We start from the raw sequence: 24,824 nt of genomic DNA, 5'->3' as shown, positions 1-24,824 counted from the left end.
TGTTAGCCAGGATGGTCTCCATCTCCTGACCTCGTGATCCGCCCACCTGGGCCTCCCAAAGTGCTGGGATTACAGGCGTGAGCCACCACGCCTGGGCGTCAAATTTTTGTGTGTGCTAAGATATGTTTGGCTAACCTAAAGTCATTTTCCTTAGAAATTTTAGTTTTAGCTCTTAAATTTAGGTTTATGATTCAAGTTAATTTTCATATATACTGTGACATAAGGGATATTTTTGTCTTTTTTTTTTTTTGTATTTGGATGTCTGATTGTGCCTGCTCTGTTTATTGAAGAGACAGTCCTTTTTTTTTTTTCCTTTTGAGACAGAGTTTCGCTCTTGTCGCCGAGGCTAGGATTACAGACTTGAGCCGCCACGCCTGGCCAAGATAGTCCTTTATTAAATAACCTTTGTACCTCCCCTCTTCACATTTTGAGAACTTCCATGCTTTCTGATACATTAAAATGTTTTAGTCCCACTTTGAACTTTCCCTGCTCTAGCTTTAGCCCCAATGGAAACAGAAATTTCTAATAGAAACAGTCGGCCGGGCGCGGTGGCTCAAGGGCCGGGCGCGGTGGCTCAAGCCTGTAATCCCAGCACTTTGGGAGGCCGAGACGGGCGGATCACGAGGTCAGGAGATCGAGACCATCCTGGCTAATACGGTGAAATCCCGTCTCTACTAAAAAATACAAAAAACTAGCCGGGCGACGAGGCGGGCGCCTGTAGTCCCAGCTACTCGGGAGGCTGAGACAGGAGAATGGCGTGAACCCGGGAGGCGGAGCTTGCAGTGAGCTGAGAGCCGGCCACTGCACTCCAGTCTGGGTGGCAGAGCAAGACTCCGTCTCAAAAAAAAAAAAAAAGAAACAGTCTTGGACATTCCTCCAAGAAGTTCCAGTTCCTTCTAATTGGGAATTGTGTGTAGAGACAGGACAGGGTGCTGGCATGCTTGTTCCTGTTGGAGAGCCATGGCTCCTAGGCCTTGTTAGGAATAGAGCTAGGAAATATGTATATTTTGAAATCACTATTTTATTTGATTTTTGAGAAAAGAGCTCACTTTGTACCCGGGCTGCAGTTCTGTGGCACGATCTCTATCTCACTGCAACCTTGACCTCCTGAGCTCAAGCAAGTAGCTGGGGCTACAGGCACATGCCACCATGCTGGACTAAGTTTTGTATTTGTATTTTTATTTTTTCCTCTGAGACAGAGTTTTGCTCTTGTTGCCCAGGCTGGAGTGCAATGGAGTGACCTTGGCTCACCGCAGCCTCTGCCTCCTGGGTTCAAGTGATTCTCCTGCCTCAGCCTCCCTAGTAGCTGGGATTACAGGCATGCGCCACCACGCCCGGGTAGTTTTGTATTTTTAATAGAGACAGGGTTTCTCCATGTTGGTCAGGCTGGTCTCGAACACCCGACCTCAGGTGATCCACCCGCCTCAGCCTCCCAAAGTGCTGGGATTACAGGCGTGAGCCACCGAGTCCGGCCAATTTTTGTATTTTTTTGTAGAGACGAGGTTTTGCCATGTTGCCCAGGCTGGCCTCAAACTCCTGGATTCAAGCCGTCTTCTGCCCACCTTGGCCTTCTCAAAGTTCTGGGATTACAGGAGTGAGCCACTGTGCCTGGCCCCTTTTTTACTTTTTTTTTTCTTTTCTTTTTTTTGTTTTGAAACAGAGTCTTGCTCTGTCGCCCGGGCTGGAATGCAGTGGCATGATCTCGGCTCACTACAACCTCCGCCTCCTGGGTTCAAGCAGTTCTCCTGTCTCAGCCTCTTAAGTAGCTGGGATTACAGTCATGTGCCACCACACCTAGCTACTTTTTGTATTTTTAGTAGAGACCAGGTTTCACTATGTTGGCCAGGCTGATCTCAAACTCCTGACCTCAGGTGATCCACCTGCCTCAGCCTCCCAAAGTGTTGGGATTACAGGCGTGAGTCACCGTGCCCGGCCCCCTTTTTTACTTGTTAAATGTCTTTTGATGAGCTGTTTTATTTTATTTTATTTTAGTATTTATTTATTTTTGAGACAGAGTTTCGCTCTTGTTGCCCAGGCTGGAGTGCAGTGGTGCTATCTCGGCTCACTGCAACCTCCGTCTCCCGGGTTCAACCAATTCTCCTGTCTCAGCCTCCTGAGTAGCTGGGATTACAGGTGCCTGCCACCACACCCAGCTAATTTTTTATATTTTTAGTAGCAGTGGGGTTTCACTCGAACTCCTGACCTCGTGACCTGCCCACCTCGGCCTCCCAAAGTTCTGGGATTACAGGCATGAGCCACCACACCTGGCCAGTGGTTTTTAATTTTGAGGAATTTCTTTTTTTTTTTTTTTTTTGAGACGGAGTCTCGCTCTGTCGCCCAGGCTGGAGTGCAGTGGCCGGATCTCAGCTCACTGCAAGCTCTGCCTCCCGGGTTTATGCCATTCTCCTGCCTCAGCCTCCCGAGTAGCTGGGACTACAGGCGCCCGCCACCTCGCCCGGCTAGTTTTTGTATTTTTTTAGTAGAGATGGGGTTTCACCATGTTAGCCAGGATGGTCTCGATCTCCTGACCTCGTGATCCACCCGTCTCGGCCTCCCAAAGTGCTGGGATTACAGGCTTGAGCCACCGTGCCCGGCCGAGGAATTTCTTTTGTCTTTATGGTGGATATATTTTGTGTTCAACTCTTTGTCAACCTTACAGCTTGAGGCTTTCTCCTGTTCTAAAATCTTTGTAGTTTTAGTTTGGATCACATTTGAGTGATCCTAGGTCTAATTAATTCTTGTTTGTGGTATGAGTTAGAGATGATGGTTTGATTTTTTTTTTTTTTTCTTTTTCCCCCCTGCTCCGTGCAGATATCTAGTTAGTTGCTTTGGTACTAGTTTTTTAAGAGAGATTTTTAATTTGTTTTGGTGTGTTTGCCAAAAATTGAGTGACCTTGTATGTGCAGGTCTTTTTCATGCCGTTTTGTTGATCTGTTTATCCTTACACAAAACCATATGCTAGCTGTTGTGACTTTATAGGAAGTTTTAAAATCTGGTAGTGTAAGTCTTCTAACTTTGTTTTTCTTTTTTTGAGTGTCTTGGCTAATGTCGGTTAGATTTTTTTTTTTTTTTTTTTTTTTTTTTTTTTTTTACTTTTTGAGACGAGGTTTTGCTCTGTTGCCTAGACTGGGGTGCAGTGGTGCGATCATAGCTCACTGTAGCCTTGGTCTCCTGGGCTCGAGTGATCCTCCTGCTTTAGCCTCCCGCGTAGTAGCTAGGACTACATACAGGGGCACACCACCACACCTGGCTAATTTTGTTTTTATTTTTGTAGGTCAAGGTCTTGCTATGTTGGCCAGGCTTGTCTTGAACTTCTGAACTCAAGTGATCCTCCCACCCTGGCCTCCCAGAGCGTTGGGATTACAGGCACGAGCCACCCTGCCCAGCCTGATTTTTCTGTCTATGTGATTGTAATCACTTTCCTGATAATGTCCATGATACACAAAAGTTCTAAAGTTTGATTAAGCATGACTTGTTTTTTTTCCCTCTTGTTGACTGTGCTTTTAGTTTCATATCTTAAAAACCAGTTGCCAAACCCAAAGTCATGAAGATTCGCTCATGTTTGCTTCTGAGAATTGTGCATGTTAGCGCCTCTGTGTAGGTCTTTGGTCCATTTCAGGATTGTAATCACTTTAATATGCAGTTATTTTAGGTTCTTTTCCCATCTTTGTTGACTTAGTTTTATTTATTTAATATGTAAAACAGTAAATGCTTCCAGAAGTCAAAACTATCATTCCAGTCTCATCCCCCGTCTCTCTGCCCTAATCCCTCACACCTGTTGTAGGTAACTAATTTCGTTGCTTGCTTTTTTTTTTTTTTTTAAGATGGAGTCTCGCCCTTTTGCCCAGGCTGGAGTGTAGTGGCGCAATCTCAGCTCACTGCAAGCTCCACCTCCCGGGTTCACGCCATCCTCCTGCCTCAGCCTCTTGAGTAGCTGGGACTACAGGCGCCCACCACCACACCCGGCTAACTTTTTTTTTGTATTTTTAATAGAGATGGGGTTTCACTGTCTTAGCCAGGATGGTCTTGATCTCCTGACCTCGTGATCCACCCGCCTTGGCCTCCCAAAGTGCTGGGATTACAGGTGGGAGCCACCGCGCCTGGCCCAATGCTTGCTTTTTTTTTTTTTTTTTTTCCTTTGAGACAGGGTCTTACTCTGTCCAACTCAGGCTGGAGTGCAGTGTTGTGATCTTGGATCATTGCAACCTCCACCTCTCATGTTCAAGGGATACTTGTGCCTCAGCCTCCCAAATAGCTGGGATTGCAGAGGTGCGCCTCCACCCCTAGCTAATTTTTGTATTTTTAGTAGAGACGGGGTTTCACCGTGTTGGCCAGGCTAATCTTGAACTCCTGACCTCAAGTGATCCACCTGCTTCAGTCTCCCAAAGTGCTGGCATTCACAGGTGTGAGCTACCACGTCCAGCCCATTGATTTCTTCATCCTTCCTCTGTTTTTTTTTTTTTTCATAAATGAGCTTGTAAACATGTGTGTCTGTTTATGTATGTGTAGATATTTTATATAAAGTCCTTTTTTTTCTTAAACTAAAGCTACCATACCATATACACTCTTTTGTAGTTTTTTTTTTTTTTTTTTTTTTTTTTTTAAACTTAATGTGTGCGGGGAATCCCTCTTTATCAGTGCTTAGAGATTTGTCTCATTCTCTTTTGTGGCCACATAGCAGCCAGTATTTAGTAGGCCTAGTCCTGGCTGGAGACTCAGAGCAGATATTAAACTTGAGCATTTGTGCTGCATTTGTTTCTGGGCTTTGCTGGGCAAGCTTTCTTTTTGCCAGTTGCACTGGACCACACTAAACTCAGGACAGCCTGTGAGCCGGGGGCATGGGAGTAAAAAGGTCTTCTTATTTCATGCCTGACTCTTTGGGACTCACCAGACTCAAGAGCATAAACCAGTTGGAGAAGTAAGAAGAAAGGCGAGAAAGCATTTGAAATGATCCCTGCGTCATTTCATTTAATAGGCCTTGTCCTTGATTCCCCTTCCCTTTGTCTGTGTGAAGTGTGCCAGCCAGTGTGCCTTGCAGCTTTTAATAAGTGTCTGTCCGCTTTCACTCAGTCTTTCCCTCTGAAACAGGTGGCCCGGGAGAGTGGCCCACCCCACATGAAGAACTTTGTGACCAAGGTTTCGGTTGGGGAGTTTGTGGGGGAAGGTGAAGGGAAAAGCAAGAAGATTTCAAAGAAAAACGCCGCCATAGCTGTTCTTGAGGAGCTGAAGAAGTTACCGCCCCTGCCTGCAGTTGAACGAGTAAAGCCTAGAATCAAAAAGAAAACAAAACCCATAGTCAAGGTGAGAACTTTTCTGAACACAGAAGGTGTTTTCATGATGCTTTCATGATCTATAGGTGGTTGGGGGGTTTAGGAGGCTGGTTGCTGTACCCGAGGTGAAAGGGGATGAGACCAATGTGCCACTCCCCAGGCCTGCCAGACCCCTTAGAGGTGCTGCAAGAGCCACCTGTTAGGTAAGATAAGGACAGTGTGCCAGTTCAGTAGGGGTACCCGCAGATGGGCACACACATCATCACAGCCCCAGCGATCACAGTGGGGTATTGGGCAGGAACGCCATGCCCGTCTGTGGGGCGCGTGGTGAAGTAACAATGCCTCTGTCTCAGTGACCGTGGTGCTGTTCTGAAGGTGGAGGAGATCCGTGCCAGGCAGGAGGCCCATGGCGGGAGGGTGGGAGTGAGACATTTTTCTGTGTGCCTTTTCTTTTGGATTTTTGAGCCACACTAATGGATCTATGAAAGCATTATATTGACCCCTTCCCCAACCCCAGAAAGGGGACATAATTCCATGGGGGACTTTGTGATTTTCAGTATATGTAGTTTCACGCTGTATCAAGATCCAAATTTGTCTTACATAAAAGCATACTATGTATACCCCTTTGTTTCCCTTTTTTGCTTAATATGGCCTGGAAGTCACTTCTCTGATCAGCAGAGTGAATGAGGGTTCCTTGGCACGGAAGGTGGCCACAAGGAAGTAACTGGGATTCTGAGGTTCTTCTTGCCATGTGGCATCAGCTTGAGCTTTTTTTAAAAAATGGTTTCTGGATTTTGAGTTCTTTTCAAGAAAATTGGGAGCCCATCATAGCTCAGACTTTTGGGGAGTTGTAGGAATATTGTTTTATGTTTTTTCTGCCCATTTACTGTCATAAGTTGAAATATGTTAAAAAGCAGCTGTTGCAGTCATGGTGATGCTTCGTTATAGTGAAATGTTGATGTTGGTTTGCTAAGAACTTAAAACCACCTGGAACAATCATACAAAAGGAAAACATCTTTTCATTTTCAAAATGTTAAATTTAAAAACATCTAATTCTGAGCCATTAGGTCAACCCAGAATCTCTTATCTCCTCTCATATCCTGATCTCTGAGTTGGCCAAGTTCATGGAGTGAGTAACATTACAGAGTTTCTGCCTTGTTTGTTCCTCAGCCACAGACAAGCCCGGAGTATGGCCAGGGGATCAATCCGATTAGCAGACTGGCCCAGATCCAGCAGGCAAAAAAGGAGAAGGAGCCAGAGTACATGCTCCTCACAGAGCGAGGCCTCCCGCGCCGCAGGGAGTTTGTGATGCAGGTGGGTCGGCATGGATGATGGGCGCCCCTTCCACTGACCACGTCCAGCCTTGGGGGCTGATGGCGGTTCAAGGCCTGGACACCTTCATGAGGAGGGTGGATCCTGTGGGCCATGTTCTGCCAGCAACTGTGGTCCTTATTTATTTAGTTAGTTTATTAATTAATTATTTATTTATGAGACAGAGTCTCACTCTGTCGCCCAGGCTGGAGTGCAGTGGTGCAGTCTCAGCTTACTGCAACCTCCGACTCCCTGATTCAAGTGATTCTCCTGCCTCAGCCTCCCGAGTAGCTGGGATTACAGGCATGTGCCACCACACTCAGCTAATTTTTTGTATTTTTAGCAGAGATGGAGTTTCGCCATGTTGTCCAGGATGGTCTTGATCTCCTGACCTTGTGATCCTCCCACCTCAGCCTCCCAAAGTGCTGGGATTACAGGCGTGAGCCACCGTACCCAGCCAATTGTGATCCTTATTAAGACCTTGTGGCTTGCAATAATTTGACAGCTTAAACATACCACAGAAATCTGTAAAGGCTACATATCAAAGATTACGTTGTTTATCTTAATGCTTAAAATAAACACTTAGTGCATGTGAATGTAATGTCTGCACACCAGCATTACTGCTGTGTGCACTGGTGGGAATGTGGGTGTGTTGCACCGAAATTTGGAAGAAGAGAGTCCTGGGGTGGTGGGTGCTGAGTGAAGTTTTTCTTCATTACATCTCCTTGAAGGTTTATGACATTACGTATTTTCCAAAGGTAAATTTTGTAAGTAGTATCAAGAGATCTGTTCCTCTTTCTTCTAATTCTTGTGGAGTCTGGAATCCAGGGTTGCCTCTTCCTTAGATTAGGTGACACTTCAGATTAGTATGGAACATATCTTTGTACTTAGCTTATTAAGTTCAAAGCTAAGTGGTCATTTCACATAGGCAGCTCAACTTAATTGTGATGTGAATTTAAGTGCTTTCTGATGTCAGACAGAATTCTCATCTCTTGTATAGCAATGTATGCCTTACAAAGTTGACCTCGTATGTTTTACCTATGCAGTCAGAAGGCAGGAAAAGAATGATCAAGGAAATTGCAGTTTGCTGAGAGCATCAGTAATTTGCCCAAGATGAAGTAGCTGGTAGATGGCCAGGTTGGAATTTAGTCCCAGACCAGGGAATGGTTTCTTCGGCTCTCTTGAGTCTTGTGACCTGGGCTTTCGTTTTAGCAGCCAGGTGCCTGTTATTACAATCAACTTGGAAAGGGGTTGTAAGCACTGATGTCCTGGAACATGTTTAACAACCAGCTCTTGGGGAGGGTGGTTTGGTGGAAGGAGCTGAATATATGTATGTTATATATATACATGTGTGTTATAAATTTTACTGACACAAAGGATGTGTGTTATAAATTATACTGACATGTATACATGTGTTTTATAAATTTTACTGACGGGATGTGTAGCACAATTTATAAATCATATATAATACACTTTATTGTAAATTTCACACATATTTCAGTGTGACAATCACCAACGATAGTTTTATAAAATCAGACAACACATAATGGTTTATTACTATCCAGTTCAGCAAAGGTGTTGCTCATGTCATTGACAAATCCATACTTTAGATTTAAGATTTTGGTTCTAGCATGAATACTAGTTGAGATATATATAATATATATAGTTGTTTTTGGGGGGGTGGGGGGTGAATGGAATCTTGCTCCATTTTTTTTGCTGGGGGGGTGGGGGTGAATGGAATCTTGCTTTGTTGTCCAGGCTGGAGTGCAATGGTGCGATCTTGGCTCACCGCAACCTCCGTCTCCCGGGTTCAAGTGATTCTCCTGCCTCAGCCTCCCGAGTAGCTGGGATTATGGGCACCCACCACCATGCCTGGCTAATTTTTGTATTTTTAGTAGAGATGGGGTTTCACCATGTTGGCCAGGCTGGTCTCAAACTCCTGACCTCAGGTGATCCACCCACCTCATCCTCCCAAAGTGGTGGGATTACAGGCGTGAGCCACCACGCCTGGCTGGTTGATATTTTTTGTTTATGTTAACAGGTAAGATGAAAGTAAAACAGGCCGGACTTGATGGCTTACTCCTGTAATCCCAGCATTTTGGGAGGCTAAGGCAGGCGGATCACTTGAGGTCAGGAGTTCAAGACCAGCCTGACCAACATGGTGAAACCTCGTTTCTACTAAAAATACAAAAGTTAGCCAGGCATGGTGGCACACGCCTGTAATCCCAGCTACTTGGGTGGCTGAGGCAGGGGAGTTGCTTGAACCTGGGAAGTGGAGGTTGCAGTGATCCGAGATCATGCCACTGCACTCCATCCTGGGTGGTGAAGTGAGACCCTGTCTCCCCCAAAAAAGAAAAAAAGTAAAACAATGAAGACATGTAACATCACTCATTTGTAAATGATATGAGTGGCTTCTCTGCTAAATTAGATAATAATTTTCAAAGATGGGAAGATACTTCAGTTTTTTGTAATAGTTACAATGTAGTGGCTGCAGACTTCTCATGCTTTTAAGATTAACCTGCTTTATTAGCCTTTTCATCATTGTAGGTTTAGACAATCAGTAAACAACTTAATCTTTGATATGTAGCATTTGTATGTTTCTGTGGTATCAGTAGTCCCACTATGGCTGATTTCAAGCTCTCAAAGTGATACTTCCGATCGCAGTGCTCAGAAGAGATGTGCAGTAGTTCACCATCACAGACTGTTTCCATCATACAAATGCAATAGCCGGACAGACCCTCGAACACAGATAATTATAAAATGCAGTCAAAAATTACCTCTGTTAAAATAATTATCAACTTATATAATTAAAGGTTTAATACTGGCTATGTTTGACAGCCAGCTTCCCAAACTCCTGACTATTTAATAATTAGCTCCCACAGACGAGGAGGCCAGGTTCGGGACACTGCTGTTATCTCGCTTCTGACCATAGTTGGATTATTTTGCTGACACACCAATTCCTGCCTGGGTGTTATTCTGAAGGTTTAAGCACTGGTCTGTTTTGACTTCTTCGTGCAGGTGAAGGTTGGAAACCACACTGCAGAAGGAGCGGGCACCAACAAGAAGGTGGCCAAGCGCAATGCAGCCGAGAACATGCTGGAGATCCTTGGTTTCAAAGTCCCGCAGGCGCAGCCCACCAAACCAGCACTCAAGTCAGAGGAGAAGGTGAGTGTGTGGGCTGATTGCGAAATGGTCTCTCGCCTCACCTTAGGGAACTGGGGCACCTCCAGGGGCAGGCCTCAAGGCAAGGCTTCATCCTCCTGACAGTTCAAGCAGTCCTGCTGAGCAGTGTCTCATCCATTTGGACCATAATGTGCTCAGAGGGGCCTCGCATGTCCACTGGCCCTAGTAGGCTCTGGTTAGATCGTGATTGTGTCAGTATTTTTGTGGTCTGGGGACCCTTCGTGGAGGGCAGCTTGCTCCTCTCCATTCGTAGGATGAGAGCATGAGGGGTAATTAGGATTGAAGTTACTAAGTGTGATTTGCACTCTAGAAATGAAGCCTATGTGAAAGATTTATAACTGTTAGGCTTTCGTTAATTGTGAAACAGACTGTTTTTTCTGGGAAAATAAGATGGTGTGACAGCAGAGACAGGGCAAATCCAAAGTTTAGGTTTGGGATTTCTTTTTTCCTATGTGAGTTAAATATCAGATGAAAATAATCCCTGTGGAAAATTCACGGCCAAGTGTGGTGGCTCACACCTGTAATCCCAGCACTTTGGGAGGCTGAGACCTTGAATCCAGGAGTTCAAGACCAGTCGGAGCAACATGATGAAACCCTGTCTCTACAAAAAATTAAAAATCAGCCAGGTATGGTGGCTTGTGCCTGTAGTCCAAGCTACAAGGCTGAGATGGGAGGATTGAGCCTTGGAAGGTCAAGGCTGCAGCGAGCCACAATCATGCCACTGCAGTCAGCCGGGGCGACAGACCCTGTCTCAACAACAACAAAAAAGGAACGTAACAAGAAAAATTCATGTCTGCCAGAAGTGGTAAGCAGGACCTCAGCAAAAGCCAAGGCTGATCTTCTTTCCCGTCACTGAATGGTCCTGGTGAGATAAACTTGAAATCAAGCCTGATTCATTGATGTCTGCCAGTCATATCGACCGTGAGAAACAGCTTCAGTCGTGGCCAGTTAATAACTGACTGAGACCCCAGATACCACCAGTATAGATCTTAGACTTGGATTTTGAGTTTTGCATTTCAGATTCTTGTAGGACATTCATAGTGTCCTTTGTTACTTCGTAGAAAGGTGATGTTGTGTTTGACAGAATTCTTAGGTAATAACATTTTCCCCATAAGGGTGTTAATTTTGGAATGTCACCTTATTTTTTAATTGGGTATCAGCTCCAGGAAATATTCTCGATTTATTTGTTTAGCTTCAGTCTGAAAGCTTCTTTCCCCACCTTGGTGGGCTCTACCGTCTAGCATCTCTGCTCTTTCTGGTTAAATGCTTCCCGTCTTCCTGTGGGTGCAGAGTGCAGCTCAGCATTCACAGGTTAGTGCACTTTGTTAGATGCTCTTTGTGGGCAGGGGTGTGGGCAGGAGGGTGCATTAGGAGAAGGAGGCAGGCTCTGCCCAGGTGTCCTTCAGCGTGCCAGTGGTCAGGTGGGGCAGGGTTTTTCTGCCGATTGCCTCAGTTATTGCTGATTGGACTTTATGTAGGTTTAGACAGCAGGAGCTAATTTTTCAATGATCTGATTTATGCTCATGCCCCCCCCCCTTTTTTTCTTTTTTTTCTTTTTTAAGACACCCATAAAGAAACCAGGGGATGGAAGAAAAGTAACCTTTTTTGAACCTGGCTCTGGGGATGAAAATGGGACTAGTAAGTGTGATCTTAATATCGTCTTCCTCTGAATGTGATTCTGGGATTTGCATGGGTCCTGAATGACAGCAGGAGTTCAGCCAGTGAGGTCCCGCATGCAAAGTGTCTGTATCATTCCCTGATTCCCTGCGCTGCCATGCATGCCAAGGGGAGGGCCAGCGTGGGGTTTGATGGTGTCATCGCGTTTTTCCAGGCTGTGGATGTGGATTCGTGTTTACCATGTGTGTCCCTCCCAGGTAATAAAGAGGATGAGTTCAGGATGCCTTACCTAAGTCATCAGCAGCTGCCTGCTGGAATTCTTCCCATGGTGCCCGAGGTCGCCCAGGCTGTAGGAGTTAGTCAAGGACATCACACCAAAGATTTTACCAGGGCAGCTCCGAATCCTGCCAAGGCCACGGTAACTGCCATGATAGCCCGAGAGTTGTTGTATGGGGGCACCTCGCCCACAGCCGAGACCATTTTAAAGAATAACATCTCTTCAGGCCACGTACCCCATGGACCTCTCACGAGACCCTCTGAACAACTGGACTATCTTTCCAGAGTCCAGGGATTCCAGGTAACTGTCAGGCCTGAGCTGTGATGGCTGTGCCTCAGGACAGTCATCCTTCAGCTTCTCTCAGAAAATGAACTTTGTACTTTGTTTCTTCAATCAGGGATGGGTTGGGGAGCAGTGGTGGAAGGGTGGCAGGGAAGGAAGTATAGAAGTATTGTAAGCATATGTGGTAAGAGAAACATCTTTATCCTTTAGTAATATTTCAAAATGCAAGCCAACCCTAAAAACAAAGCTGCTAACCACTTGCAGTGGTTGTAAATTTGGATTTCAAAGAACAGACTCATCATGCTGACACCTTCTGCCTGGTGGAAAGGGATATGGCTTCTCCCAGTCTAGGGCTTCTGAGCAGACACCTAGGTTCCTGGAAGGTTCTGGGCTGACAGGGCAGGTCTTGGTATAGCCACAGTCAGGCTGAGTTGGAGAGAAGAGCGGGTGATCTCCTTGCTTGTGGGGCCCGGAGCTGTAGCCCTCCAGCCCACTCATACTTGCTGTTGCCTACCCTACCTAGCCTCAGCTCTCTTTTCCTCCTTAGGTTGAATACAAAGACTTCCCCAAAAACAACAAGAACGAATTTGTATCTCTTATCAATTGCTCCTCTCAGCCACCTCTGATCAGCCATGGTATCGGCAAGGATGTGGAGTCCTGCCATGATATGGTATGTCACACCTTGGGTGAGGGATTAGGGTGTTAAGTTGTGTGTTTATGAGGCCGGGCGCGGTGGCTCAAGCCTGTAATCCCAGCACTTTGGGAGGCCGAGACGGGCGGATCACGAGGTCAGGAGATCGAGACCATCCTGGCTAACACGGTGAAACCCTGTCTCTACTAAAAATGCAAAAAACTAGCCGGGCGCGGTGGCGGGCGCTTGTAGTCCCAGCTACTCGGGAGGCTGAGGCAGGAGAATGGCGGGAACCCGGGAGGCGGAGCTTGCAGTGAGCTGAGATCTGGCCACAGCACTCCAGCCCGGGCAACAGAGTGAGACTCCGTCTCAAAAAAAAAAAAAGTTGTGTGTTTATGTGGAGGCTGCCTTGGTTCAGCTTGTTACTAGCCTGAGGAAGGTGGGAGAAAGATTCTCCCGTAGACTTTGAGAATAATTAATTGTTTGATAGTGTTCATATTTTTTAAGACTTTTTGTCATAGCTGATTGGATTGATTTCTCACTCTTGATCAGAACTCGTCAGCTTTGGTCCACCTTTCCCTTTTCCCTGCTGGTCTGGAGGGGCGACTGGGATCCTGCAGCTCACCCAGAGACTGCACTCACTTCCTATCTCACCAGAACAAGGAACCCACATTCTGGCAGCTGTAAAAACCACTTGCTTTGGTGTTCTATTCAAATGAAATTATTGTTACAAGAAAACTGAGAAAAGGAATTCATCAGATTAACAAATCTAAGCAAACTGTGGTGTATTTACTTGATGGGACATCATGCATGCATGAAATTAATGTCTCTGGGTGGGGTGCGGTGGCTCACACTATAATCCCAGCACTGCGGGAGGCTGAGGCGGGCAGATCACCTGAGCTCAGGAGTTCGAGACCAGTCTGGCCATTGTGGTGAGACCCCATTTCTACTAAAAATACAAAAAAATTAGCCAGGTGTGGTGGTGGGCGCCTGTAATCCCAGCTATTTGGGAGACCAAGGTAGGAGAATCGCTTGAACCTGCACTCCAGCCTGGGCAACTGGGTGAGACTCCGTTTCAAAACACACAAAACAAAACAACAAAACTGTGTCTCTGAAGATAACGTAATAAGAAAAATAAATGATAGGCCGGGTGTGGAGGCTTACACCTGTAATCCCAGCACTTTGGGAGGCCAAGGTGGGAGGATCGCTTGAGCCTAGGAGTTTGAGACCAGCCTGGGCAACTTAACTTAGTGAGACCCTGTCTCTGTAGAAAGAAAAATACATGATAGATTTTTGTTAGAAAGCAGGATGTAACATTTATACAGTCTGGTTACCACAAGGTTAAAAATACTAGAAGGAAAAATACAACATTTTCAGAGGTTATGATTCAGTGAGGTAACTGAGTATTTTTTAAATTTGTATTTTAAATTAAAAATTCAAAGTTTTCTTTAGTAGTACGAGAGTTTAAGAAGTAGCCACCTGTTTGCTGGGCAGCAGGAACTCTTCTTGCCTGCCTGACCAGTGTATCATGCTGTGGTCCCAAGTGATGGCTCTGGCTTTACTCTTCTTTCCATCCCCACTAGGCTGCGCTGAACATCTTAAAGTTGCTGTCTGAGTTGGACCAACAAAGTACAGAGATGCCAAGAACAGGAAACGGACCAATGTCTGTGTGAGTGCGGTGATGAAGGGGAAGGCACTGATGATGGGGAGGCTGCCCCTCGTTTGTGTTGAGTTCACACTATCTGCTGACTCAGTGGGGAAATATTTGCCTGAGTTACTTTCTGGCCCTTTTGCCTGAAAGGTTTCCAAATTCTCTGGGCAGAGAGCTCTACTTTTTTTTTTTTTTTTTTTTTTGAGATGGAGTCTCGCTCTGTCACCCAGGCTGGAGTGCTGTGGCCGGATCTCAGCTCACTGCAAGCTCCGCCTCCCGGGTTCACGCCATTCTGCTGCCTCAGCCTCCCGGGTAGCTGGGACTACAGGCGCCCGCCACCGCGCCGGCTAGTTTTTTGTAGTTTTTAGTAGAGACGGGTTTCACTGTGTTAGCCAGGATGGTCTCGATCTCCTGACCTCATGATCCGCCCGTCTCGGCCTCCCAAAGTGCTGGGATTACAGGCTTGAGCCACTGCGCCCGGCCGAGAGCTCTACTTTTAAAAAACATTTTGAGGCTGGGCACAGTGGCTCACGCCTGTAATCCTAGCACTTTGGGAGGCCGAGGTGCGTGGATCATGAGGTGTTAGGAGTTCAAGACCAGCCTGGCCAAGATGGTGAAACCCTGTCTCTACTAAAAATACAAAAATTGACTGGGTGTGGTGGCAAACACCTGTAATCCCAGCTACTCGGGAGGCTGAGGCAGAAAACTGCTTAAAACCTGGGAGGCGGAGGTTGCAGTGAGCCAAGATAGCACTACTGCATTCCAGCCTAGGCGACAGAGCAAGACTCCGTCTCAACAAAAAAAAGAAACCTTTTTGAGTCGGTCATACCTTCACATGGTCAGAACTCTCCTTTATTTTACAAGGTACAATCTTCTCCTCAGACAGCCCGCCATCCCATCCCTCCTATTCTCCCCACCGCCTCCCCCATAGATCACATTTTTACTAGTTTCTCCTGTATCTTTCCTGTATGTTTCTTTATGCAAATATAGACATATATTTCTTCCCTCATTTTCTTCCTTTCCCCCCGCAGAGATAGCAAGTACACACACCCTCCTTGCTTATTTTTATTTACTGGCATATCCTGGGAAAACTTTTGTTATCATAAACTGGGGCTTTTAGTATTGTATATTGTATTTCCTGATGCTTGCCAATTTCTTTTCATTTTTAATAGTACTTTAATTCTCTTACATTTCAAAACTAGCATCATTTTCATTTTTCTTCCTTAAAGGTGTGGGAGGTGCTGAACCTTTTCTGGCCATGAACCATTATAAAATCCCAACATATATACTGAAAATACTGAAACTGCTTTGAAAATTTGGAATTTCTGATACCTCCAGTGGGCCGAGAGACACGGTGGGTAAAGGATGTGGGCAGCAGCAGGGAAGACAACAGACACGAGGCGGCGGCTGTGGCCGGGCTGGACTGTGCTGGGGTTTGTTGTGACGGCCACTCGGTGACCTGGTGGTCCCTATGCAATAGCAGCTGCCTGTGGGGAAGAAGGGCAGCCCAGCCAGCTGGTTCTCCCGGGACACCAGCAGATCCACACCCTGGGCACCTCCGTGTTTGGTCTTTTTTTCCCCCTGTGTGAAAGAAGAAACAGCATGACCCTTTCTCAGGCTGGCTCACTCAGACACATGGGGACAAACCCTGGACAGCCATGCCAGAGAGAGGCCTTTGGCCCCAGAGCTAAAAGCACCAGAGAAAATCAAATGCTTCCTACTCAGCGTGACCCAACTTTTCTAGCGTGCTATGGCCCCACCACCTCCTGCAGTACCCACACCATCACCACTGCTTTCTCTTCCAACAGTGATCTGTATTCTTAGTTTCATTATTTTCTTTTGATTGATATGACACTATATAAAATTTTCATTTGAGAGTTTCTCAATTGTATCTAGTTATATAGCACAGTTTGGAAACTTGTCTGAGACTGACTTTATCAATAATCTAACCGACAAAGATCATATCCATGTGTATGTGGTTAGATATTTTTATTTAATTGACTAACCCAGGACAATTTCAGTGATGCAAATTGTATGCCCTCTGGTTCAGCTGAAACAGTCCTGGACTTTCAAAAACCTTGAATAAGTCTCCCACTGTTGTATAAATTGGACAATTTAGGAATTTTAAACTTTAGATGATCATTTGGTTCCATTTTTATTTCATTTTTATTTTTGTTAATGCAAACAGGACTTAAATGAACTTTGATCTCTGTTTTAAAGATTATTAAAAAAAATTGTATATCTATACATACAGCTCTTGAGGACTTAGCTTTCACTACACTACAGGATATGATCTCCATGTAGTCCATATAAACCTGCAGACTGATTTTCCAGAGTGCTCGATACTGTTCATTACATCTCCATTAGGGCTGAAAAGAATGACCTACATTTCTCTATACAGCTGTGTTGCTTTTGATGTTGTGTTACTGTGCACAGAAGTGTGTGCACTGAGGCTCTGCGTGTGGTCCGTATGGAAAGCCTGGTAGCCCTGCGAGTTAAGTACTGCTTCCATTCATTGTTTACGCTGGAATTTTTCTCCCCATGGAATGTAAGTAAAACTTAGTGTTTGTCACCAATAAATGGTAATACTAAATTTTTTTTGTTAATTTATTCTCAAATGCCACTACTGCTAGGTTGGTCCCCTCCCAACTTGCCCCTATCCTTTTTTTATTTTTAAGAAAAAACTTTGTAATGCTTGTGATTCCATCTGGGCAAAAATCTGAAGATCTGAAATAACTTTATATCAAACCATTGATCAATAAACAGCTACTAATGAAGTGTTTGGTCCTGTTGAGCAGTAACTAAAATAAGGGAAGATGTGAGTAAGGGGATGGAAGCTCATCGTTGGGGACTAGGGCCAGCCCCTGCGGGAAGCGTTGCTGCCTCTCGGGCATGTTGGGTACCTGGATGTGGGGACTTGTGCCCCGTCCAGACCTGACATTGCTACCCAAAGAAATGACCCCAAGGAGCTGAGGGGAGACTGCCAGACACTTCCCAGGGCACCATCTTCTCTCACCATAGTGAGTACTGAGGAGGACATGCGTTCCAGCCTGGTTGAGGGGTGGGCTAGTTGGTTTTCGTTTCTTAATTTTAGAAGAAGTGGAAGAAGATTGTAAAGGTTTCACTATACATCCGGCCGATGACTGTACTGCCAGAATAACTGAAAGTGATCAGGTTATGGAAAACGCGAAGGGCAGGAGGAAATGCAACATTTTGAGGATAAAAGCAATGAAAGGAGAAAAAGTGTCTTTACATCTTTAGAAACAACAAAAAAAGGATTCATGGACCTGTAACTCACATCACAACCCTCCCCCAGACTGAAGGTTCTTCGAGCAGCTGAGCCTGGGGCCCTGACTTGATGCACTTTTGCAGGGAGTGTACGTGGTGGCAGTGACACTGGAAGCCGACCAGTGTGATCTTTTGTGTCTCTGACTTGTTTATAAAAACTCATTCTGGGCACTCCATTGAAGAAGGGGTGGCCTGAGGCAACTTTGGTAACACACTCAAATTAATTGAGCATTAAGTTAAAAATATTACAGTAAAAAAATTATAGTTCAAGAACAGAGTAAGTTTTTCTTCTTTTTTTAATTTTTATTTTTTGAGACAGAGTCTGGCTCTGTCGCCCAGGCTGGAGTGCAGTGGTGAGATCTCAAATCACTGCAACCTCCTCCTCCTGGGTTTAGGCAATTCTTTTGCCTCAGCCTCCCTCCCCAAGTAGCTGGGATCACAGGCACGTGCCACTGTGCTTGGCCAATTTTTGTATTTTTAGTAGAGATGGGATTTCACCATGTTGGCCAGGCTGGTCGTGAACTGACCTCAAGTGATCTGGTCACCTTGGCCTCCCAAAGTGCTGGGATTACAGGGGTGAGCCACTGCGCCTGGCCTAATGAGTTTTTCCATGAGTAGCTTTGCATAGTAAGACGTTACAATATAGCTTTTTTTTTTTTTTTCCCTTTTTGAGACAATATCTTGCTCTGTCATCCAGGCTGGGGTGCAGTGGCCTCAAGCGATCCTCCTGCCTTGACCTCCCAGAGTGTTGGGATTACAGGTGTGAGCCACTGCGCCCAGCAGTATATTCTTTTTTTTTTAAAAGACAGGGTCCTGTTGTCGCCCACAATGGAGTGTAGTGGCATGATCACAGCTCAGTGCAGCCTTGACTGGGCTCAGGTGATCCTCCCACCTCAGTTTCCTGAGTAGCTGGGACTACAGGCACATGACACCATTCCTGGCTATTTTTTTTTTTTTTTTTTTTTTTTTTAAGAGAGAGAGTCTCACTACATTGCCCAGGCCGGTCCAACTGGGTTCAAGAGATCCTGTCATCTCAGCCTCCCAAAGTGCAGGTGTAAGTCACTGCACCTAGTCCTTTCTTTAACTTTTAAAATTTTATTTCAAAATAATTTCATGGAGAAAAGGTACATTCTACTGAAATTATGGTCTCCTCCTGGCTCCCTCTCTCTTCGAAATTTAGATATTCCCACCCCCCCAAGTCAGGGAGTGAACATGGCGTCCAGTCTGTGGACCCCATGCAGATCTCGCCAGCTTTCCCAACAGTATCTTGTCCTTTCCGGGTCCAGGGTCCCTGTCAAGAGGTGTGTGTTTCCTTTAGTTTTCTCCTGTCTGCGTCAGTCCTCTCGGCTTCTGTGTTTCATGTCCTAGTGGGGTGAAATCTCCAGGCCTCTCTGTAGTACACCCTCAGCCTGGGTCTGGCTGACGGTGACCAAACCTAGGCAGCACTTTTGTGGCAGGAAAGCCACAGGAATTATGCTGCACTCTTCTCTGTATGTCACTCCAGGGGCACAGTTTGTTAACGTTGGTGACACAGGCAGATGGCTCCACTGTCAGGTCACGCTATGTCTCCTGTTAATCAAGGAGTATTTTGTGGGGAGACATCCTTGAAGCACATGACCAGCCTGTTCCTCTTCAAACCTCTACCCTCCATCCTTGTCCTTCATTGACAACTCCCATCTGAATCCACCACCACTGCCCATCCATGAGCCTCCATGTCCACTGTTTCCTCTGCCGACACCCCACCCGTGTGTGAAGCCTTCCCTCCCCATTGATTTGTTATGTCAGCTAATGGACTCCTAGTTTGGGTCGCAATCCATTGCAACCATTTATTTGATGTTCATATAACCTCAAATTTGGACATCAGACCTGTCAAAGTGACTTTTGTGTCCTTTTAGCATGTTTAAAAAATTGTGGTAGGTAAGACAGAAAATTTACTATCCTATTAACTACTTTTTTTTTTTTTTAAACAGCATCTCAATCTGTCATCCAGGCTGGAGTGTAGTGGTGTGATCCTGGCTCACTGCAACCTTGATCTCCTGGGCTTTCCTCCTACCTCAGCCTCCTGAGTAGCCGGGACTACAGGTGTGCACATCCATGCCCAGCTACTTTTTTTATTTTTAGTACAGTTGAGGTCTGGCTATGCTGCCCAGACTAACCACTTTTAAGTGTACAGTTTATTCATAATGTGTAGCCACCACAATCCAACTCCGTAACTCTTTTCATTTTGTAAAACTGAAACTGTCCCCATGAAACACGAACTCCCCTTTCCATGCTCCCTCTGGCCCCTGGAAACCACCACTTGTCTATGATTTTCATTCTAGGAACTTCCTGTAAATGGAATCAGACAGTATCTGCCCTTCTGTGGCTGGTTTATCTTACACAGCCTAATGTCCTTAAGGTTTATCCATGCTGTAATATGTCAGTTTCCTTCCTTTGTTAAAGCTAATATTCCATTCTGTGTATTTATTCCACGTTTTGCTTATCAATACATTGTCAGTAGACACTTGGGGTCGGATACGGTGACTCACACCTGTAATCCCAGCACTCCAGACCACCTGAGATCAGGAGTTCAAGACCAGCCTGCGTGCGGGAGGCTGAGGCAGGAGAATGGCGTGAACCTGAAAGACGGAGCTTGCAGTGAGCTGAGATCCGGCCACTGCACTCCAGCCTGGGCAACAGAGCGAGACTCCATCTCAAAAAATAATAATAATAATTAAAAGGCACTTGGGTTGCTTCCACATGTGAATATTGGTATACAAAATCTTTGAGACCCTGGTTTCAACTCTGGGGTATGTACCCAGAAGTGGAATTGCTGCATATAATTTTTTTTTTTTTTTTTTCTGAGACGTGGTCTCCCTTTGCTGCCCAGGCTGGGGTCAGTGGCGCCATCTCGGCTCACTGCAACCTCCACCTCCCAGGGTCAAGTGATCCTCCTGTCTCAGCCTCCCAAGTACCTGGGATTACAGAGGCCCACCGCCACACCTGGCTAATTTTTGTATTTTTAGTAGAGACAGGGTTTCCCCATGTTGGCCAGGCTGGTCTTGAACTCCTGACCTCAAGTGATCTGCCCGCCTCGGCCTCCCAAAATGCTGAGATTACAGGCATGACCCACCATGCCTGGCCTGATTCAGCCATTTTTCTAAGGAGCCCTGGTTCCCTTTAGTAGAAGACAGCATTTAGAAACCAAGATCTGGATGCTCTGAGGGCTTACTGCTACTGGGGTGTTGTTTCTAGACCCCTGTAATGGACAGGAAATCTGTGTGTATATATATCTATCTACACAGATCTGTCTGTGTGCATTTGTATACTCCGGGTTCTTTGTATCCTTCCGCCTCTGTGTTCTTAGTGCATTCTCCAACACTGAGATTGTCTCTCTCTTGGATCCTAGTCATCAGGGCAGACAAGCCTGGGACTCGGTCACTTCCCACATTGGCATTGTTTTTTTCCAGAAAGTGGGTGGTGACTGCATTGTCATGACTTTGTCCTCACGGTCATTAAAGGGAAAATTTAATGGGTAATGCTTATTTCCTCATAGCTGTATTTTCTTGAGTTTGTTGTTCTTGTAGCATCCTCCTGATTATTTTTTCCTGAAGTATCTTAATGCGAATCGTAGACAAAAACTCACCTGTAAGTATTTTCACCCATAGCTGGGTATTTTTCTGGTCTTCAGGCCTTCTTAAGCCAGAGTAATGTGGCTTAGGTCTTAGAAACAAGTATCACTTCTGAATCTAGGTTTCCTTCTAGGGCTCACTGAGCTATTGTAAGTGGCTTTGCTGGGTGAATGCTCAGTGACAGACACCACAGTCTCGATCCCTCCTGTTAGGAGGACACTTGGGATTGGTGTGATCAACAGGAAAAGATACTGGCCTTTCCCAAAAGCATGATGCTGCTGCTTGCTTTTATAGGGATCAGTGTGAGTTCAGTAGAATCGGATCATCCCAGGAAGCAAACCTGAGGCCCGAGAGGTCTGGCTTTGTTTGCACGTAACATGTCAGAAGCCTCCACTGGCCGGGCACGGTGGCTCATCCCTGTATTCCCTGCCTTTTGGGAAGCCACGGTGAGTGGACTGCTTGAGCCCAGGAGTTTGAAACCAGCCTGAGCAACATAGAGACCCCCTTCTCTACAAAACAAACAAAAAACTAGCCCGGCCTGGTATCATGGCAGTACTGTGGGCTTGTAGTCCTAGCTACTTGGGAGGCTGATGTGGAAGAATCACTTGAGCCCAAAGTCCAGGCTGCAGTGAGCTGAGATCACGCTACTGCAACTACAGCCTGGGTGTCAGAGACCCGGCCTCAATAAAAAGCAGTATTCATCACTACATCTGGTTTAAGGGCTTAAATGTCTGTGTGCAAGTCTTAAAAACAAAACTTACTTGAAATTCCAAATCCATAAATACTGGATTTGTCACGCACTTAATCAGAGCAGGATTGGCAGAGGGAAGACTGGAGGAGTTGGCCATTGTTCTTAAATAGGACTTTTAAAGAGATACGTTGTTTTAAGAAGCAATGGCTAACTCAAAGATAGGAGGTGGGAGTTTGTTGAAGAGGCAGCATAGCCATTTTCTTGGATTTTTTGGTAAACTTTTCCTATGGTGCTGAGTTATTGGAATTTGTTACTTTGTGTGCTGTACTGACGTATTTAATGTATGTATACAAAGCATGTAAGTACAGCATGTGAAACTAGGCTGTAGGACATTCTCCTCAGACTTTGTAATTTAAATGGCATCCCAATTTTCACTAGCAAAAACTATAGGAGATTTGTACTGCTTTATTATGTGCTTCTAACCTAAGTTTAATATTTAAAAAATGCATTCATCCGGCCAGGTGCAGTGGCTCACACCTGCAGTCAGGAGTTCAAGACCACCAGCCTAGCCAACATGATGGAACCCCTTCTCTACTAAAAAGTAGCCGGGCATGGTAGTGGGCACCTATAATCCCAGCTACTGGGGAGGCCAAGGTTGCAGTGAACTGAGACTTCACCATGGCACTCCAGCCTTGGCGACAAGAGTGAAACTCTGTCTCAAAAACAACAAAAAAAATCCTTCATCCACACATTCTTTTACAGTCACTGAAACCTACAGACATCAGGTCTGCAATGACAACAGTAAAGCAGTCTATTTATAGTAGTAATTTTGTTTTTTGAGACAGAGTTTCTCTCCTCCCCCAGGCTGGAGTTTAATAGCACAATCTCAGCTCACTGCAACTTCTGCCTCCCAGGTTCAAGCGATTCTCCTGCCTCAGCCTCCCGAGTAGCTGTCATTACAGGTGCGTGCCAGGTTAATTTTGTATTTTTAGTAGAGACAGAGTTTTATCATGTTGGCCAGACTGATCTCAAACTCCTAGCCTCAGGTAACGCCCGTCTTGGCCTCCCAAAGCGTGGGATTATAGGTGTGAGCCACCATGTCCAGCCAGTAATTTTTAAAATTATTTTTTGTTTGGGACTTTTTGGAGACAGGATCCCTGTCACCCAGGCTCAGACCAGTGTGATCACAGCTGACTGCAGCCTTGACTTCCCAGGCTCAGGCCGATCTTCCTGCCTCAGCCTACTCAGTAGCTGGGACTACAGGCATGTGCCATTATGCCCAGCTAATTATAAACGTTTTTTTTGTAGAGATGTAGTCTCACTGTGTATCCAGGCTGGTCTCAAACTCTTGAGGTCAAGCAATCCTCCCACCTTGGGCTCCTAGAGTGCTAGGAGGCATGGGTCACCGTGCCTGGCCTAAGATGGTTTTTTAATTTAAAAGTAGATTATGAAAAGTTCGGAAGTTGCCTACAAGCCCCGTATCCAATCACAAATCTTGGCGTATCTTCCACCCTTCCCTAGGCAGCTCTACCACGACCTTACCTACAGTGCACACACTGGCTCCATCAGTTCAGGCGAATGTTGAGGTGTGCCCGGAGCTCTGATTTTTGAGGTGTGCCTGGAGCTCTGATTCTGCTTGGTCCCCAGAGCTTGATGGGGCACAGGCAGGATCAGGCAACAGCCCCTTCTTCTCTTCAGAGCTGGGCTGCTCCGGTCTGGCTGGTGGTTGTCCCCACTCCTTAGAATGCAGTAGCGGCTTTACTAGGAGTCTCTTTCTGACCCTGGATGGATTAGCAAGAAGCTGATGCCCCTTTCGAATAAGGATCTCTGCTAAGGGTCTATCAGCATCCTGTGTGTCACTTGTTCAGACTGTGTTCTTTGTAGTATTTGCCTTTTTCAGTCTATTTATTATGGCTGCCAAAAGACCTCCCAAGGCAGATGGTCTAAGATTCTCTGTAGTTTGGAAGTCACTTGGCCCTTTTGCTCTGCTAACCTCTGATGGGTGTCTGTTCTGTATGCAGAGAATATGCGCCCCTGGTGGGTGGTTGAAAATGTGCTGGCAGCTTTGTAATGTGTGCCTGAAAAGTCTGAGTCTTAGCAAGTTTCTTCCCTGGTTCCTTGGATTTATGAACAAGAACAATGTAAACACGGTTGAAGGCTGAATCAAACTTCAGCTAAGAAAACTGGAAATGCTTAGAACTTTTGCAGCCCAGGGACCACACTGTTTTTGGCCCAGCGAGGCCCACAGTTCCCAGGGTGATGATGCTCGTGGGCCCTAATTACCACAGTTGATCTTTTTTCTGCCACCTCTTGCACAAAAGCAAAGCTGCCAGAGTTTCAATCCCGACGTTATCCAGCTTTGTGATTCGGTAAGTTTCTGTACTTCTCAGGAATAAAGAGTGCGAACCTGTTTGATTCTCACATCAAAGACTGCATGAATGGTATTTAGGTACTGTTTTGGGGTAGGGGTCATTGAGGGGAAAGAAGCCGCACACTAGAAAAATGAACTACTTTAGAACAACAAGACTAATTAGGCAAAAAGCAATGAATCAAGAAAACAAACATCATGTGGTATTCCAGGCTGAGCACATGTTTATCTTCTACAATGAGAAGCCATTAATGACAACAGAGAGGAGGGGGAGGTCAGCAGCAGGGAGTTTCTGACACAGGAAAGTGGATACACATGAATCCTGAAAGGTGACCTTGCAAAGTGGAAGTCAGGGCCCTAAACACCAGCAGGCCAGGCCAGTAGGGATAGGAGCCCATCTGCCCAGGAACACCAGAATGGAGAGGCCCCAGTGGGAGCCCTAGCAGCCTACCTGAAGAACTGTTGTGGTTCACAAGAGCCAGGGCTGTAAAAAGAACATCCAGGGGCATGTAATACCCAGGATGACAAAGCTAATAAAAGTCCAGAAAAACCACCACGAGAAAGTCAGGATCCAAACACAACACACGTTAAAATGGGGAATGCCTTTGAGCAACTGATGAAATACGAGAGGCAAACTCGATTCT

The 24,824-nt window shown here is 45.8% G+C and overlaps 1 protein-coding gene across 8 annotated transcripts in view; it reads left to right on the top strand.

The window, feature by feature from the left end:
* STAU1 (staufen double-stranded RNA binding protein 1) overlaps window positions 1-16,999 on the top strand; it is an 83,365-nt gene extending 66,366 nt beyond the window's left edge. For 4 of the 8 annotated variants that reach the window (XM_030915404.1, XM_030915398.1, XM_030915403.1 and 1 more), the window contains 8 exons: window positions 5,089-5,301; window positions 6,441-6,584; window positions 9,600-9,746; window positions 11,327-11,402; window positions 11,639-11,958; window positions 12,488-12,610; window positions 14,155-14,240; window positions 15,452-16,999. In XM_030915404.1, coding sequence (XP_030771264.1) covers window positions 5,089-5,301; window positions 6,441-6,584; window positions 9,600-9,746; window positions 11,327-11,402; window positions 11,639-11,958; window positions 12,488-12,610; window positions 14,155-14,240; window positions 15,452-15,467 — 1,125 coding nt within the window. In that variant the 3' untranslated portion in view covers window positions 15,468-16,999. Of the gene's footprint in view, window positions 1-5,070; window positions 5,302-6,440; window positions 6,585-9,599; window positions 9,747-11,326; window positions 11,403-11,638; window positions 11,959-12,487; window positions 12,611-14,154; window positions 14,241-15,451 lie in introns of all 8 variants that reach the window. The other 4 variants (XM_030915402.1, XM_030915397.1, XM_030915401.1 and 1 more) reach the window with 1 other exon arrangement.
* The last annotated feature ends 7,825 nt before the right edge of the window (window positions 17,000-24,824 follow it).

Source organism: Rhinopithecus roxellana, chromosome 13, assembly GCF_007565055.1.
Source record: "Rhinopithecus roxellana isolate Shanxi Qingling chromosome 13, ASM756505v1, whole genome shotgun sequence".
Lineage (NCBI taxonomy): Eukaryota > Metazoa > Chordata > Mammalia > Primates > Cercopithecidae > Rhinopithecus > Rhinopithecus roxellana.
The sequence above is the reverse complement of the archived record's forward strand: the minus strand, read 5'-3'. Positions and strand labels throughout refer to the sequence as shown.